We start from the raw sequence: 18,747 nt of genomic DNA, 5'->3' as shown, positions 1-18,747 counted from the left end.
TTCTGTAATAAAGAATTATCTTATTTCTTTGTCCTTATCTCTAATGTCTACCCCACTTTTTGATTATTTTTTCCCCCTTCTGGCTCCCTCTTGTTCACCATAGCCTCACTCCCTCTTCCTTCCATCCCTTATTTCCCAATGTCCCTCTTGTTCCCCTCTTCACTATCTCTCCTTTGGCTTTTTTCACCCATTTCTTACAAGTAGCATTCCCCTTCAGGCAACACAAACTGAATGTGTCTGAGCTGAATTAACAAAACCAGAGCCAACTCAATCAATATGATAGCATCGACAAGGAATTAATGGGGTCCTGAGAATTAAATTCAACCTACAGTTATGGAAGGCTATTGGGCATTTTGTATGTGTCTGTACTTCTGTGTTCCTTCCTGCGTGTGTAGGTAGGCCTCTGTGTGAGTCTCTATTAGATGTAAAACCCTGCATGGCAGGATCCCTGTTTTTTTTTTTTCAGTCTCTCTCTTTCCTGAACCTGCAATTATTCTGCTACAGCGCCATACCTCTCATATTTGTTTGCATATTTTCTGTTACACTGGCGCCAAATAAAATCAGATTCTTCTGAGCCAAAGTCCAGTTCTCTCTAGCCTACCCAAAAATTCAAATCTGTGCTTATTCACATTACTGACTGTGGCTGGCTGGACTGAGGCAGTACAGTATTGATTCCATGAGCACATGCAGGGTGGTGATCCAGCAGACCATGGTTTGAGCAAAATGCATGCAGGAAAAACCACCTGCCTAAGGCAAAATACTGAAAGAGACTGGGGGTCAAAAATCTATTGAGTTGTTGCCTAGCACCAGACGAAAGAACTCGTTGCTCAGCAGAGTTGGCAAACATGCTGCTTTGTGTATCACTACCTTTAATTTGACATTTCATTAGAAAACCAGGTGCACAAATGACAGTAACCTTTATTTATCCACAGTAGGCATGCACCTTTTGGCCAGCAACCTGCATAACATTCATAATTACAAACATTCACAGCTTAGTAGTCATTGAATGAGGGGAAGGCTTTTCTCATTAGCTTCTGAAATTCTGGCCACAGGCCCAGTTTTCTAACCTCACAACCAAATGTGTATTTTACATCCTGCCAGTCACTAACAAATTATGTGATTCTTGTGTTTTTACACTGTACCACTTCTTTCCTCTAAAAACATGCTTTAAAACACAAGGTTCTAATAGTGTCAGGATAATGTGTGTCTAACAATACTACTGAGGTTTAAAAGTCTTGCCATGCCCTGGGGTTACTCTGGTAACAGCCTCAGCATTGTGATTGATGCTGCTAAACCCAGTCAAAAGCCTGTGTGCAGCAGAGTAAGGTGAATACTATACTAGATGAACTGCTGTGTCTGGTGGAAACAAAAACCAATACCAAAGTGCAGCAAGGTGACGCTAATGCAACTGGCTGGCTAACTGCCTCGATAGATCCAACTGAGAATCCCTTGCTGCCCCTGTCACTAATCTGTGCGCAACTGACGTCCAGCAACTGGTACAACAAATGTATATTTAATATTAAACAGAAATCACAGAATTTGACAGTCAAATCCCGTAAATTCCAACACATTTATCTACACAGGGCACCAATTAAAATAGTACAGATCAATTATTTAATCTATAGGCTAAAAAAATTGGGATGCATGTGCATTCAAGTATTCAAACCTATTTGTCTCGTCTTTTATTCTACTCTGTGTGAAATACTTTTATTCACTACAAGTAGGCTGTTAGAGGAACATATTTTTAGAAATGGTACTTATATTTGTGTGACGTCCAATGTCTGTCATGTTATGTTGCTGCTGCAGCTTTTAGTTTTATCACTCACTCCTCCTGGCTTTGGAGCTGCAAGAAACTACCTGGATTTCATTCACACATACTGTCTTTGGCAACCAGCTGCTTGAGACAAAACTTCAACTGGTTCCACTAAGAGTGCCTTGCTTAAGGGTGCCTTAGTGACGGTCTTAACAGTTAAACAGGTACAAACAAATTTCAATCACTGTTCAGACTTTGCTGAAAGACTCTTAATGTTTAAATATCTATAGTTATTCCAGCTTTTAATGATTAACATAACAGACACCTGAAAACAATGTCAATTTGGCATTAAGCTGCTATTTCAATTTTAGATTATGGATGTAAACCACTGTTGCTCTGCAGTGTACTTGTTATATCTGCAGCAAGGTTGAAAGAAAAAGGCTTGTGTTTAGCCTTGAATGTGCTTGATGTGTTAAATCTGTAACACACCATTTTATAGACACCTTTTTCCAATAACGTTGTTTGTAGTTAAGGCTTGTAATCTCTAAAACTACTTAAAGTACATGACAAAATAGCATGTTTCTTTTCCACTGCATCACAAGACTGCAAAAGAGCAAAGTGAAAAATACGGATTTAAGTAGCAGGGAACTGATCGCTTGTTCCACATAAACAAGAAAGCAATCTGAACAGAGCTTCATGAAACATCTCTATACAGTCTCACTAATCAACAAAAGGCCCCTGAGCTGACTGCCTAATGTCCTACCATAATCGCAGAGCTAATTATACTAATAGTCCATAAATAAACCTAAACAAGGCATTAAAGGGAAAACAATTTTACAGCAGTGTACCTTTACATGACATATATTAATGAGCATAAGCTTCACAGATGACTTCACTTTTTGTACAAATTGTATTGAGGATATCATTTCAAATGCTTAAACTTACAGAACTTATTGTGTAACTACAGTTGCTGGTTATGTGTTTTTTAAAACTGCACTTAAATAAGGTAGAAAATGCTTAGTTGTTCAATTAAGAAAAACAAAAAAATGATTTGATACACTTAAAACCATCATCAAACCTGATATTAATAATTATATAATAATTATGCTTTCCAATTGGCCAGCAATTTTAGAAATGTATCCATAAATATCTGATTACTGATTGTAATTTTCATTTCTAATTAAACATTGAAGAGAAATTACACATACTTTGTCTTTCTGAACAAGCCTCATCTTTTTTTCCTTTTGCACACTTGTTTGCATTCAGCATGTGTGCATATTCCCATTGTGAAAAAAAGTACAACAAAGTGTACTGTGAGCCATAGATCAACGTGCCATGAGATAATGAGAATTTCTCTCTGCTGTTCTTATGAGATGTGAAAAGACACGATGCATCATTAATCAGCATATCGCAAGAAAATGCAATCCTGCCTTGAGACAGTTAAACGACTGCTGCTGTTACGAGTGGTGTTAACTGGGAAAACACTACTGTCTCTGTTTCCTGGGATTGCATCAGGTGTTGTAACCGGAGGACGGGTGTGCGTCTGAGTGTGAGAAGACTACAATACAATACAGCTTTTATTGGTTCTATCTGCACATTGTCTGCACCAAATCCTGTCATATCAGTGAAGTAGCCACAAATTAATCCATCCATCCATTATCTATACCTGCTTATTTCCTATTTACGGTCACAGGGATCAGCTGGAGCCTATCCCAGCTCTCTTTGGGTGAAAGGCAGGAGTACACCCTGGACAGGTCACCAGTCCATCACAGGGGCCACATAGAGACACACAAAGACAAACAACCTCACACACTCACACTCACTCCTATGGGCAATTTAGAGTCACCAATCAACCTGACATACATGTTTTTGGACAGAGATAGATTTTAGTAGAGAAGTTTAGATATTAATATGCATGATGTCTTGGTTATGAACAAAATGATCTATTCCATTTTCCAACCAGTAGATGCTTAGTTAAATTTATCCTTTCTCCTGATTGTTAAAAACTAACTTCATGACAAAAGGTTTAGCTTGAAATTAAGATAATCAGTTGTTGGTAGATCCAAGCACCTGCTAGGAGACACTAAATGCTACCAACTGGGAGCAAGTAGTTTAAAGAGGTCTTAAAGAGTAAATCACGGTATTTTTTCATTATCATTATTCAAAATTAAAACTGCATTTTGAATTGGAACTCTTCAAATATCTCTTAAACTACATGATGTGCCACTTGAATCGTCTAACCTGGCACTTCAACATCAGTACAGGGGTAGGTGGTAGAACAGCACTATGACTCACGCTGATAACAATATCAGGACTGCAGAAGTTAACAGCAATCTAAATATAACCTTAAGAGTTGATCTGAAAAGCTTGAATTGAGCGTTCTGCAACAAGCTATAGAAGAAAAAACTGGAATCTTTTGCTGTATTTCTAAATTTTGGTATATGAAATTACTGTGCATCGATAAAAGTCATTCTTTGTCATTTTTTTAGATTCTGACTCACAGAGCACTTGATGCTGAGTAGAAGGAATTTAGGAGTTTAGTGTAATATGTTAACTTTGAACCTCTTCACGATACCTACCATTGTAAAATGGTACCTGTAAAATGAAATGACAGGAGGTGATAAACATTTCACACTTTAGTTTAACCCTCAAACAGCTAATCACATCCAAACCTGGGAGACTCCCTTTACAGGGCAGTGCCTTGCTCAAGGGTGGAGCAGTACTAATCAAGAAATTCACACTCGTGATCTGCTGTTGGTACCATTCAAAAGTCTGCATGTTACCCAAATCTTTCCTGTCACTCAGCAGCAAAACATTTTACTGTCAAACTTCTCCTGCAAGCAAACAACATTTAACACACATTTAATAAGTCCTATTTTACACTGATTGATGAAGGATAAAAATCCCAGTACATTCCACTAAAGGTCTTCAATCCTCCCATCAAAGCCTAAAACACTTGTTCATCCCCAAAACTCAGTTCTGGCCAAGATCTCCTGGTTCCTTTGTCAAGAGGGTCCATAATGAGATAAATGCCAAAGGAACCACTACAATAGGTGCTTCACTGCCTTTCCATTGGAGTCAATGCTCAGTCTAATATAAACACAAACCAATACATTAAGGCAGTGAGGTGAGGCTAATGGAAGAATGCTGATTGGCTAAGTACCTTGATGGATGTATTCATGGACCGGTGTGCCAGCCAGGTTTTACACTCAGAATGACTGATGGTACTACGGATGACAGACAGACTAATGATTTGGACAAGCTCCTTAATTTAACATCAATTAGGAACACATATTCAATTCCCTCCTTCACCACTCCCATCACACTAAAAGCTGTTTTTTTTTTTTCTTTCCTTTTCTTCCCATTTTTCAGTCTCCTCATACCGGCTAACGTACACATATATGCTGGCATTTGTTTCCCTTTTTAAAATGCAGATGGGATAAATATGGGAATAATTAAGTCAGGAAATATATTTATGAACTTTAAAATAAGGCAAACTCAATTCTGATGATAATGAATACATTTACATAAAGGTTGCTAAATTAGCTTTTCTCTCATTTATCAAACACTTCAGAAAGACGTCAGGGAGATGACAGGATAGGGAGATACTGCCCACACAAGATGATTTACAGACTCTATAAATACACTAACAATATAGTCATATGCACTTATATTGCTGGGTTCTACTTTATACTGTATGTCACAACACGAAGCAAGGACAGAGTGATGCCCCAAAACAGACACAAACAGGTACTGTACACAACGGGCCGCACACAGAAAAATCGCTTGTTACATCCATACTTGTCAGGCTCTGAGCTAGCTTCAGGGCTCATCTGCCAAGTAAGAAATGAATAATCAATAGGAGAGAATGGGAAATGAGCATCGGATAGAGATTCTGCTCTACATGACGTGGCGGGAGAGCATTAAAGCCAAGAGTAATGTCAATACACCACTGCACAAATACCAGTCATTAGCCGACGTTTGTGTGCACGTTCCATAATTGCTACCTAAAATTTGGGTGCAAAGAATCAGAGATCAATGTCAAATATATTTTAATATCACTCAGCTGGGGAGCATGTATGTTTATGTAGACCCAACAGTCAGGTAAATAAGAGTGTAAGAAAATAATCAGAAAGTAAGGTAAGCATCAGTGTTGTTGCTGCAATAAATCATTTTGCAGTTCTTGACTAGAATATATTGGAAAGCAGGATGAAAAAACTTTGTTAAAAGGCTGGGTGGATGATCGAGCAACTGATTGGACGAGTTTCTAAAATGGAAAACGCCAGTGGACCACAGCTTAAGCCATATTTTCATAGTTGTGGCAATGATGTCCGATGATTACAAAAACATTACCACTGCTGAGATCAATACGTCAATACGGCCATGTCACCATGTTTAGGCTGGTGTTCTAAATCACTAATTAATTAAAGAAAAAATCCAAAATTGTGCACACCCAAGCTGACAGGACTAATCCCTCGTTGCAAATTAAAATAATGATAAGTATGATAGAGCAAAGCAGAACCAGGAGGACTTTAGCTTTAATGGTTGCTCTCAGTTTCTCTTTCAGTGAAGTTCTGCTAACCTCAGGGTTGTTTCTTCTCTGCCTTTATAATCACAAATGCATAGATTCATTGTTTACCCAGCCAGACTTCTTTGTAGGAACACTGCAGCTTTCCCAGATTTTAAGATTCAACTTGTAGCTTGAGTCTATTGTTACTACTACTGTTACAAATTATGATTTAAGTGCTGGGTTTTCTCCTGACTGAACCAATTTGTTTGAGCCTGCTGCTGCCTTCGTATCATCTTCGTCTTCCTCAGACCTCCCATCACACTGCAGCCAGAATATTTTTGGTTTCATAAAGAGCCATTTGCTGCAGAACACCGCTTTTTATGAAGGATGTGATGCCACTGACATATGTGGCCAATATATATTACGACTATATTATTATAGATATATATTACTACTGATAGTACACACAGCTAGTCTAAATTATGCATTAGTCATTGTTCATATTATGCTGAATCACTGTCCTGGTCCAGCTTGGCCGTGCTCACCATCTCTCTCTCTTGCTGCCTCCAACTTTTTTAATTTCCTTTTGTCAATCCGTCCTTCTCTTAATCTCTCTCCTGCACAGCCTTCACACAAACAAATAAACAAGAATTCTCATTTGAGTCGCTGAAGGAATGTGTGTTTTATGGCAGTGGACCTCCCTTATATACACACACACACACACACACACTCTAACACAAACATACACACTGGGAAGGGAGAGAGATGGAACAAAAAAAGAGACAGGTAAAGGCAGAGAAAGGGCATGATAAGAACAGTAAGAAAAGAGGGAGAAAATTGGATCAAACAGACAGAGGAACAGGAAAAGAAATCTAAACAAAAGGAGGAATAGCCAGTGATAGAGAAGGTATGTTCATGAAAGGAAGGTTGAGGGAAATAAGAGAAACAAATGAAAAGAAGAGTAGGAGAGAGAAGGGTGGTAGAAGGTGGGCATACACAGCTAAGAAGAAATGTATAAAATGTATTGTAGAGAGAACAAACCATAAAATCACATTAGTAGAGCAGTACTTTTCCACTCTAACCTGCAACAACCCAGCTCTGCGTGCAGAAATGTGTGTGTATTTGCACGTGCCCTCACAGATGCAAGCAGTGACAGAAATACACAACTATGCGCACACACAACTGCTACACATATTTACACTGAAATCTTTTTTTTTTTTTTTTTTTTAGCACAATCATAGACAAGAAACACAGGAGTAACCATGGTGATAGATTTGGCTCTGGCTTAGAACATTTTCAGTTGGATTGGATGTTTTCATTAGAGGCAGAAGGCATCTTCCTTTCAATCATCCTATAGTAATTTTAAAACTACTCTGCAATTTAAAACAATCTACTGGAAAAAGCAAATCGTTGTTTAAACTTTGCTCTTATTCTCATAGTTTTATCATCGCTCTTGGCATGTGGGATAACATTTGACTTCCTAACTTAATTATTGAGAACTTGGGATGTGCCAATCCTGCTTAACGGAGCCCAACAGGGTCAGGAGCATAAGCAGTCAATAAAACCACTAATAAACAAGCTGCCTGTTTAGCCTTTGTGTTTAACCTAGTCATTTTGTAGAGCAACGTTGGTTAAAACTGCCCTGAAAAACTGTGCACACACAGCAACATTAGGCAGATAAAGGAAATGATGGTCAAAACTACAAAATAAGATCTAGGTTGTGAAACACCAAAATTGTACAGTCATAACTGCCCTACAAATAAAATGCTATTGCTTATGTAAAAAAAAAAAAGTAAACTCATTTTTTAGAAACCGTTTTTCATCCAAACTATTTAATTGATTTTATTGCCAAAATAAATATAAAGCTGCCCTACATCTTGTAATGGGTCAAACTTATGACATGAAAGTGGTATATATATTCATTCTAACATTGATAATATTAAAATTGATATTAATAAATAAAACTATCCTCAACAAATTTACACTTCTGTGCATACCCTCAATGACATGTACATCCGTATCATACTCTATGTATATAATTATAGTTCTTTAGTGGTGCATGTTAATATAATGTGTGTATTGCAGTAGTCATCTGTCTGTGTCAATTGTGGCTGTGCTTTTGGGTGTGTATCAGTGACAAAGTGGTGTATGGCAGGGCCTCAGTGAACAGTGAATCGCCAGGACCTGCACATGATGGATGCCTCTGTGTGTGTTTGTGACTTAACAATGACAGATGGGTAGCTCAACACTGTTGCACTCAACTACACAGAACTATCTATGACAGTATCCAGGCACATATATGCATGTTCTGTATGTATGACAGTATCTCATCAGTGCTTAGCCATAGACATGCACGTTTGCACACACAGACTGTGGAAGCAGTTAAACTATGGTGAACAGTTAAAATTATGTTCTCTACAAAATGATGAAAATGGATAAATCCACTGCAGTTAAATGACAGTGTACCTCAACTACTGAAAACAAATGCTTCTACGGAGTCATAAAAAAACTGTCTGCCTGACGCACTTGGTCTCACAGTCTGCCTGTGCCTGTCTGTCTCTAATTGTCCATCATGCACTCCATCTGTGTTTGTCTCCATCTTTCAGGCTGTTCAGCCCTGAGGCCTTTTCACAGGGGAGAGAATAGTTTATCCAGCCTGCGAGCCTAATAACTCTCCTTCCCTATCGACCTCGTTAGGATGTGGTCTATTTGCAGTGAGTGAACATGTGTTTGCGCATGAGGGTAAATGCGTGCATGTTGGGCTAAGTCAGGATCTAATTAACTCCGGGAACAGCAGTGTGCATCTCACACAGTCAGATCCGTGCATACATCACTAGTGTTAGATGAAGACTTTGCATCTTCAAAAGCAGTTATTTTTACTAATAGCATTCCCCTGATCCGAAAGCAAGGGCATCAAACTATTGCCTAGTAGCTCTCAGGAGATAATTTCCAGATTAATAACAGTCTGTAAAGTATTAATTATTTATGTTAAATGAGGGAAATGTAAAGCTTCATGAGCATGTCTGTGTGTGGTGTGAGTAAGCATTTGATAACCTCCTGTGTTTGCCCATTAAGGAGGAAGGAAGTAACAGCACAACCTTCATTAAAGTCCTACAAAAGGAATTACCGTTTTATGGTAATCTCGCTTATCAGGAAAAGTATACCAGAGAGCTAAAACTACAGTCTCATTCGCACCTGGATGACTTTTTGGACTAATGACCTCATGTTAAACAAAATAAGTACTATCACTTGCTGGGGTAGAGACATTTTTGCTTTGACACCCTAGTAGAGAATCATAAACACTGAATACGTTATGATATACAGTCTGTTGTCCATGTAACATAGTTTATCAAAGGTCATATCATCCGTCAACTGTATGTCAACATCTTCAGTTCAATGAAAGCAGGAACTATCTTTGCCTAGAGTTACAAGTATGCATATTTTCTTTGGAATCTCCAGAAATCAGGGCTCTATGGAAATGATGGTCGAGGTGACTGAAAACATTTCCTTTAGAATGCCTTGGGTTTTTCCTCCCTAGTATGTAATGTCCATTTTGGGTGTAAGATTTTCTTCTATTAATTGTTCTTTTCTTATTCGCTGCTAAAATCTGCTAAATCTGTTTTCCCCCATTAAGCAGGATGGAAAGACCTCCGAATGAGTATCCGTGGACCCATTAAACCCAGTATACACACTAAATTCATCCATAATAAGCAGTGCAAATGCAAACTATTCAGCTGCATAAAATATACATTATTACAAACAGCTCTACAAATAGCTCTTCTAAGAATATTAGCATCATAAGCATTTAAATGTAAGCACTGGTGTAAAAGTCTCCCTCGTTTATAGATCTAACTTTTATTTTATTCACATTTACAGTGAAATACTACAAAATAATACAGCAGAGCAGTTTTTGTGACCATGTGAATAATCTAAGCTGTAAGCGATGTGACTTAAAAAGCACATAAATATGTATTGAGGAAATTGATTTTAGTATGGATAATTAAATATGAATAATTTCTCCTAATAAATCAGTAAAAGTAATTCCTTTTTGTTTCTTATTTGTAAAGATGTTGTTTTAAATCTAAAAAAAAAAAAATTAAGTTTGACCAAAAAAAAGCAGAGTTCACACAAGAGAAAGACGAGGGTTGAAAAAGTCCAGGAGAGTGAAGGTTGACAAAGTTGACAGTCAAAGTAAAGAAAGATCACCAAGCCAAAAAAAGAAAGATAAAATAACATTCCCTTGTGAGTGACACAAGTCACAAACCACACAAGAGAAAAGACAGAGGAAAAAAAACAACAGCCAACAGTGTAACAACCTTGTTTCCTGCTCACACTGCACTTTAATTCCTTTGTGTGTACCCGGGGTTTATAGCTCCTGTCACAACCAATGCTATTCACTGTTGAAATGGATCCATTGATAGGTCCAGGTGGAAAAGTGTGGACGGAAAGTGTGTGAGTGTCTGTCACGCTTGTTCAAGTGTGTTTGTGTCCAGCCCAGAGCAGGGAAATACTACTTCTTCCAGAGAACACAAATGTGATGATTTCAGAGATTAGCCAATGTGGAAGGTTAGGTGGAGCTGCTGCCACCCATTCATTTTCTACAAGAAGCAGTGGGGATTAAAGCCAGGGAGAGACCAGTGGGTGCCAAAATTCTGTGACAGTGGCCTGGGAGTAGAGATGGGGACTTGACTTGAGACTCGGACTTAGGACTCGTGAACAATGTTATTTGTTTTATTTTACCGCATTAACGCTGACAAGTAGTGTGTTTACTTTTTTCTTCTTCTTCGTCTGGTAAATGACTGCCTGTATAGATGCAGCTACGGTGTATTGCTGCCCTCTATTGGTAGTGAGGACAGTCTATTCGTGACATTGCAGTAAACTGAATTTGTGTAGTTAGTGTTTAGTGTTGTCCCAGTATGTGCGGTCCTGTTTGTTACCAAATTTGGTTATTATAACTTCATACAAAGCCTAAACAAACGAACGACAACATGCAGGGTGTGAGGGATAAAGTAAAAGACGCTGGATTGACCACTTCTAATTTTATCAGGCACCTCAAAAGGTCAGTCAATACTTGGCTTAGGTCAACATTGGCTATCTAATGTTAGCTTGTTACTAGCTTTGTGGAGCTTTACAGTCTGCGCAGTATTGTAACCATGGTTACTGTTCATTGCAACCATGAGTCTTGAGACTTCCTTGGACTTCCATAAAATGGCCTGCGATCATCTCTGCCTGGGTGGGGTGGAAAATTGTAACATGGTTAACAATTAGATCTGTCCTGCCATTTTAATTCAAATGGATCAAAGATTGCTCTGATCTATTTCCAACAACTATGGAAGCCCAACTTTAAACTGCATTTTGTGAGAAAGACTGAAGGACAGAGCTTACAAGGCATATATACATCTGCACTTTTACTACAACAAAGACAGTGACAATCAGATGTGAAGCCACCATATTAACCAACACAAAGCTTGTGCATTCATACATGATTCTGGCTACAGCAGAGTGTGCAAGAGTTTGTAAGCATGCAAATGTGTACGTAGGCTTATCTGTGATCTGGTGTCTGCTTCAGTCAGCTTCCCCTCGGGCATCAGTTTTACCTGGCTGCACGCTTTCAACAAAAAACTGTGTTATCCTAGTGTCTAGGTTGTCCTGGCTGATGTGCTTACAAGCATATACCTGAAAGAGAGGCTTTTTAACTCTACTCAGAAGTCTGAGTGCCATGGATTTCCCTTTTTCTTTTGTGCTTACTATTCTCTTGATGAAAGATGAAATGATAAAAGATGAAAGTTGTGGTAATGTACTCTAAATAAATCATTAAAATGAACTTATTGGACTAGAGAGCACATGTCTGGCACTGATGGTGGCTTCTGCAGCAATAAAAAAAAATTCAAATACATCACTGAAAAATATCAAGTAACAATCGCAATACTAGACATAAATACAGGGTATATTTATAGAAAATATGCATTTACTTCTTGTACGTCATTTTGACCTCATACCGGAATCAAATTAAAAGAATATCTGGCATTAAAGACTAAAGGACAGACACATCACATTCTGTCTTTTGGGGCTGTGATGCATAAGTGATGTGGTGAAAGAAAGCCAGTTGTAGACTGACCAATGAAAAACAGGCACTTTCCTTCAACATCAGATGTATTGAAACAATTGCTATGAATTGCAAAACAGCATTAAAATGTATCTGACATGTACATTTCATTTATCTGTTACAGGTCACCTAACTCATTAAATAACATGCATAACATTACAATTTTTCCCTGCCAAAAATGTCGCTCCGGACTGCTGTCTAATAAAATCTGTGAGAAGAAATACAATATGTTCAGTGTCTACTGGAAAAATACTGTCAGACTATTTAAAAAGTCCATACAGTGTTCTGATAAAATACCATTCAACAATCATTATTTCATATATCTAAGATTAATACAATGTTTGCCTTATATATATTCAAAACATATATCATTTTTTAACTTTGAAGCTAAAAATAGCAGTAGAGATTTTGGACTATGGTGGACTGTACATAACTGTACTTTTTGTACATTTACTCAAATACGTTGCTCAAGTACAAATTTAGGGTAACTGTATAATACTGTATTCACTTTTAGGCAAATACTCCATTACTGCTGTTACTACTACTTCAACTGAGAAGAAGGTGGTGCTTTATAGTAATAATAATAGCAACAATGAACAATGGATTTGGACTCAGATTCTAATCAAAATCCTTTCATTTCCTTCTGTTCTCGACCTTACCGGGTCTCATTTGTTGTTTTTCCTCCTTTTTCAAATGTTTTATTATTATTTTTTGTCTCTCTGTTTCTAATTTGCGTATCTAAACATTTCTCAAGTCTTCTTCCTGTTAATTTTCTTGTTTGCACTTGCTGACACTATTTTTCGTTCTATTTGTCTCTCCCTCTCAGCCCAATCACATGCAATAATCACTCCCATTTCCACATCCCCCCATCAGCTGTGTCACCACAGCGACCTTGAGCAGCAGGCTGCTGATTGGCTTCTGTGTTGAGGATTTAGAGGTTGTGAACCCTAGCACTTGGAATTAATGGACTCTGTCGCACAACTACAGGGCCTTCGACACATACGCGCCCGCATACACAGATGCCACGGCTGGTAATAGACGGTCAATGGGAGTCACAGCCCCTACAAACCTAATTATGTGAACTAATGGTAGGCGCCCGCCAGGGAATTCTATGTCTATGTGCATGCGACACATACACACATAAACATGCAGACTAAATCATAGCAACATTAGGTCATAGAGAACCTACACTGGAAAGTTTTTATGTTTGTATTTGCAGATACATAGACAAAATGTCCAACGGCCTGCTTGTAAGTGTCACATTGTTGTATCTGCTGGCAGCTGTAGGTACTATAATAGTGCACGTCATCAGCGATAATGTGCTTGGCTGCTTGGCCTTGTGTAAAATAACATGCTGCAGATGTTCTGGCTTGACAGAAAAATGCGGGTCAAATCCCACAAACTGTATCATGTACACACAAGCACAACAACGAAAGCAAGAGGTGCCCATTACAGAACAAATACAAAAAATACTCTACACACACATAATCAAGAGACCAAATTACCATACGTAAAAGCGCACACTCACAAGAATTATTTAATTCCCCTTTAAGCTTTGAGTACACAAACAGATGTTCTTGTTGAGCTGTATTGCTCCTTGGAGCTTAACAGCTAGTGTGATCTGTGCTTTAAGAGTGCTTACTAAGGTCGGCTGTGCGCCCTACAATATACGTGTACATATATATAAATGCTCTAGTGAAGTCTTAGGCAATCCACAGTGATGTCGTAAATCTGCATAGATCTTTGTGGGCTGGCCTAATTGGAAAAGTCCAGGAAGACATGTCTGTTTCAGAGCAAACTGGCTTATCTAGCAACTGTGAGGTTGAAGCTTTTGGAAAATGTCAAAGAGAGATAAAAGAGCCCAAATAGTTTTTGTATTTCTTAAGGCAGAGCCTGGGAGCCGACGAGAAGTTCAGCCAGTTCTTGATTTGCATCAAACAAAACTAAATGACACCAAGAAAGATCTATTTGGCCTGGTGCAGGGATGACAGAAGGCAAATTAGAACTGACCACCTGCCAATTTCGCTAGAGGATAAAATTTATAACCGCCTGGTAAACATCTGTGGGAGTAAAACACCTCTTCTTAAACAGGCAAAATTATTTTTACAGCTTCTCTTACAAGTGTACAGAAGATCTAGCTAAAAGCATTTATATCTCTTTTTGTGTTTGTACTATCAAGCAATCCGAACAAAATCCACCTAATTACAGACTGCATGTTGTTTGCCAGATCCAAACTATAAATGCAGCCTGTTTTAAGTTCCTTTGTTTGTTCTAAATAAAACAATCCATAACAGATCATTCTAAAAAATGCATGAAGTCAAAGTGTATGCAGAGACTTACCTGTGCATTTCTTTAGGCTACCAGGTCTTTTACCATGCATCCCCAGCTTACAATTGAAGTTTTCCTCCCAGAATTCAGCAAACCAGACATTCCTTCTGTTATTGGACAGTGAGCGGCTACGGAAATACCGGTCAAATGCTGTCAAACACACAAAGAAGGTAAAAGTTTAGAAGACAGGGAGATGTGGAGATGTTTCTACTTTTCTTTTTGAGACTGCATTCAAAACATGTATCTGTTCATAAAGATGACTGACTGAACCAGCATCATTTGGCTTATGAGAGCTGTTTCCGAAATCTGGCTTAATGATGTAATGGGAGGATGACACTACTGCTGCAAAAGTTAAAGGTTTGCCTCCACTGAAAACAAGGTGTTCATTGTGGTGTAATATGTTTTGACTCACAAAAGCACATGTTATGAATAGTCTAGAGATCTGAAGTATCATTGAATTTGTGGGAAGCCATAGAGGACTGGAGCTCCTATCAAATAATGAAGCCAAGAGCAAGTCGTTCGCAATTCACTGTTCACTGGCTACTTGTCCAATTTAATAAGTAGAGAACAGGCGAGAAACTGGGAAGAACACATCTCTCCACTCACAGCAATGGAAATACCTGTCAGGAGCTGGCAGGCTGAGATGAAGAGATGGACAAAATAAAAGAGAAATGAGGGAAACAAAAACAACTTGTACTCATACTACTTTGTTTCCTTCAGAATTAATTGAGGAAACAGTTTTTCAGAAAAGGTTTTTCGGAGCCTTCTCCTATGGCCACATTGCTTTCCCACCTGCTTAACATCCTCAGTGGTGTGTTTACTATTTAAAAACAGGACAAAAATTTATTGTTCCTTTGGACCTCAGGTACGCCCCATGAAGATGCAAAGCAGTATTTACACTTCACTAATAAATAGAAGGTGGGACTGTAGTTCAGAGGGACATGGTGCCTGTGAAATGGCCCATGGAGAGTAGGGAAATCACTGGGGACTATTCAACTGACTTGGACAGCCGGTGCCATGCCTGACTCGCTGTAAAAGCTGACAAGAGCTGCCTTGATTAATCTCCTCTGCTGTCAGGGAAATTGGTCCTGCGTGCACCTGTGTAGCTCACTTCCTAGTTAGACTGCTGGGAAGCGTGGGTTTACTGCCTGTGTAGCTCAGCAGGTGACACATGTCATCTGGGATAACATGCTTCTCATTGTGACCACAGAAATGATGCTCACAAAAATGACTAAAGTTTGTGTTACTGTGAGAAAATGAAGTTTAGGTCCCTCAGGGATGCTAAAGTTCAGATGGTTATCTGAATGTTTGCTGTCTTACCAAGAGTTCAATAAGGAGACTGTTACGGCTCTCTGTAATATGCTGCATAACAAATATGAAGCTGAAGCCAGAAGACAGTGAGCTTAGCTGTTTATTTTTCAAAACAACGAGGCTAGCAGTTTAGCTGTTTCTAGTTTTTGTGCTAAACTAAGCTAAGCTAGCCCATTAGCTCCACAATTAATGGAAATGTCTGACAGTAGTATGTATTCTTTCATCTAAGCAAGAAAGCAGGTCAGCATACTTCCCAAAATGCAAAGCCATACCTTCAAATAAAAAATATTTGTTGAAATGTAGTCCACTAAATATGTTTTCTTGTTGCTTAGGCTGAAACTGTCCATTGTTAGAATTTTGGTAAGCCTTGTGTGCAGGGGTTATAATAATAGAAGTAATATGTTTTCTACATATCACGTTTGATTAAAAGAAAACCAACAGCTGTGTATCGGCCAGGGGGAGGAGGGGCCTGTAGTGTAGTTGCGTAATAAATACTACGAGAAGCCCCTGGAACAACAGGTTGACACATACCGACTTTAAGGTGTGTGTGTGTGTGTGTGTGTGTGAATCCTGTGAGCTTGTAAAGGAAATAAATGCTTATTGAACTTTCAGTTGCTCTCCAGCCTTTTGTTTGCGTCCCCTCCAGTGTGAATCCAGAAGAAATTACAATGAACACAGTTTTTATCCATCACTTAATAAACTGATAACTCAGTGTACACACTCTTCATTAATCGTTGCTCCTCTGTCTATTGTGAAGACCCTATAGCCAGTTCTCTCATGTCAAGCAGCCAAAGCTGACTTTGATTCATTTAAACTCCTACATAAGCTTTCGCTCCCTCGCTTTCAGTTAATATCTTGTCGCTTTTGTGCCCCTCCAGGAGTCAATTATCTAATAGGGAGCTCTGACAGAGAGCAAATGAGGATATCCTCCCTGGCTTAATGGCAAAAATTTGTTGCCCACTGGGATCAAGAGCAAAGAAACAAGAGCATATTTCACTTTCTGTTTCTGGTCTTTTTCCTGTCCTCTTAATTTGATCTACTACATTTGAAGCACACAAACCCACACACCACTTCAGTGTCCTTTCATTTATCACAAAGCCAGATGCATGGAACAAGTTACAGTGCAGATGAAAATGTATTTTAAAAGATTATTCCTTATTTACTGCTATTGTTTAATGTGTAATAATATCATGGCATCACTGTATGTGTCTATTATCTTTGCACATACTCTCACCCTCTACAGATGCTCGCTTGGGAAGAATGGTGATGGCTCCCTCAGCCACTCTCTCTTGGCCAATCACAGGAGAGATCTTGGACCCCCAGCTGTCTGAGCCCACCCACAGGAAGTGACCAGTCTGGTTGTTCCTCTTAGCTGCATCCAGCACTCGTCTGTTTGTGTGAAAAAACATGAAGTATTAGAGCATAAGAAGATTTATGGAGCTGAGAAAAGTCAACTAAGATGGCTGTTAGTTGCCTCAAACTCAAGGCTATTGGGAGCAACACATTTTTATGAGGTCCCTTTGTACAAGACAAAAAAGTGAGGGGTGGCAGCGCAGCACCAGTTTAAGTGCACAGCACGTACCGTATGTCGTCCTCATTTGCAAACATGATGATGGCTCTGGCATTGGAGGTCTCCAGCAGGCGTCTGATGATCTTGTCAAACTCCCCTGGCCTGGGCTCCCTAGGGATCTTCAAGGACTGGGCAATACACACACCACCTGGAAAAGAAAGCAAGAAAAAGGGACAGAATGTATTGTGTGTTTTACTCAATGATTTTATTTTTTTCATTTTGTATTCATCATTCACATTCAGGCATTCTCCCTTGATTTGGCCTGTACCCAGTTCATAAACTGTCCAGAACTGATGTAAACACACAATGTCAAGACCTCTGGTGTGTGGACGTGATGTGGATTTTACACTTCCAGCAGACTTAGCACTTTTTGCATGAATGAACAGATACGTGGAGAGTAAGCATGAGCAGCAACAGCCACCTAAGAAAATCCAAGATAGAAGAAGAAACAGTAGTGACAAAATGATTTTGGCAGAATGCCAAAACACTGCGGGATAGTAATGAGCTTGACAAGCAAAAAATTAAAAATACGAGGATCACTGATTGCCAAGTTAAACATTCATGGCAGATTATAAAACAAAGAGACAGAAAGGTGGGTGAGAGATGACAAGGTATGACGGACATAGAGAAAAACTACAGCGCTAGAGCAAGGAAATAAAAGAAAAGAAGCTTAAAGGGGAAAGGAGCTGGCTTGACGACACGGTAAAAATATGAAATAATAAGGCAGAGAATATTAAGGGAGGGCAGGAGAGAAACAGATTGAGGAGGAAGTAAATAATGGGAAGAAAGGGATGTAAGAGAATAATGGCAGCTTGATTGCAACAGGAAGAAACGAGTTGGAACAATGAACTGGGCAGCATTATGATTCAAAACCACACCACTTTCACAGCGTATCCTCTGTACCCACTTCACACTCCTTCATGTCCTAATGTTGAGGGTGACAAGAACAGCAGTCACAGCAATATTAGTTATTTCTCTCATAATGTGTTTCTCACACACACACACACAAATAATTCACATTCAACCTTGTATAAATGGGAACAAAAAGATGTAAGTAGTTTCTGAATGACTTGAAACAAGAACACTTCTCTCTCTCTCTCTCTCACTCACTCACACACACACACACACACACACACACGCACACACGCACGCACACACACACACACACA

At 38.9% G+C, this 18,747-nt stretch overlaps 1 protein-coding gene across 1 annotated transcript in view; it reads right to left on the bottom strand.

Annotated features, from left to right (window-relative positions):
- grm8a (glutamate receptor, metabotropic 8a) overlaps positions 1–18,747 on the bottom strand; it is a 182,232-nt gene that overhangs the window by 37,832 nt on the left and 125,653 nt on the right. Inside the window, exons 3-5 of the mRNA XM_026327380.1 lie at positions 17,591–17,726; positions 17,243–17,397; positions 14,710–14,847 (exon numbers count right to left, since the gene is read on the bottom strand). Coding sequence (XP_026183165.1) covers positions 14,710–14,847; positions 17,243–17,397; positions 17,591–17,726 — 429 coding nt within the window. The remainder of the gene's footprint in view (positions 1–14,709; positions 14,848–17,242; positions 17,398–17,590; positions 17,727–18,747) is intronic.

This window comes from Mastacembelus armatus, chromosome 23 (assembly GCF_900324485.2).
Source record: "Mastacembelus armatus chromosome 23, fMasArm1.2, whole genome shotgun sequence".
In the NCBI taxonomy this organism is placed as follows: Eukaryota; Metazoa; Chordata; class Actinopteri; order Synbranchiformes; family Mastacembelidae; genus Mastacembelus; species Mastacembelus armatus.
The sequence above is the reverse complement of the archived record's forward strand: the minus strand, read 5'-3'. Positions and strand labels throughout refer to the sequence as shown.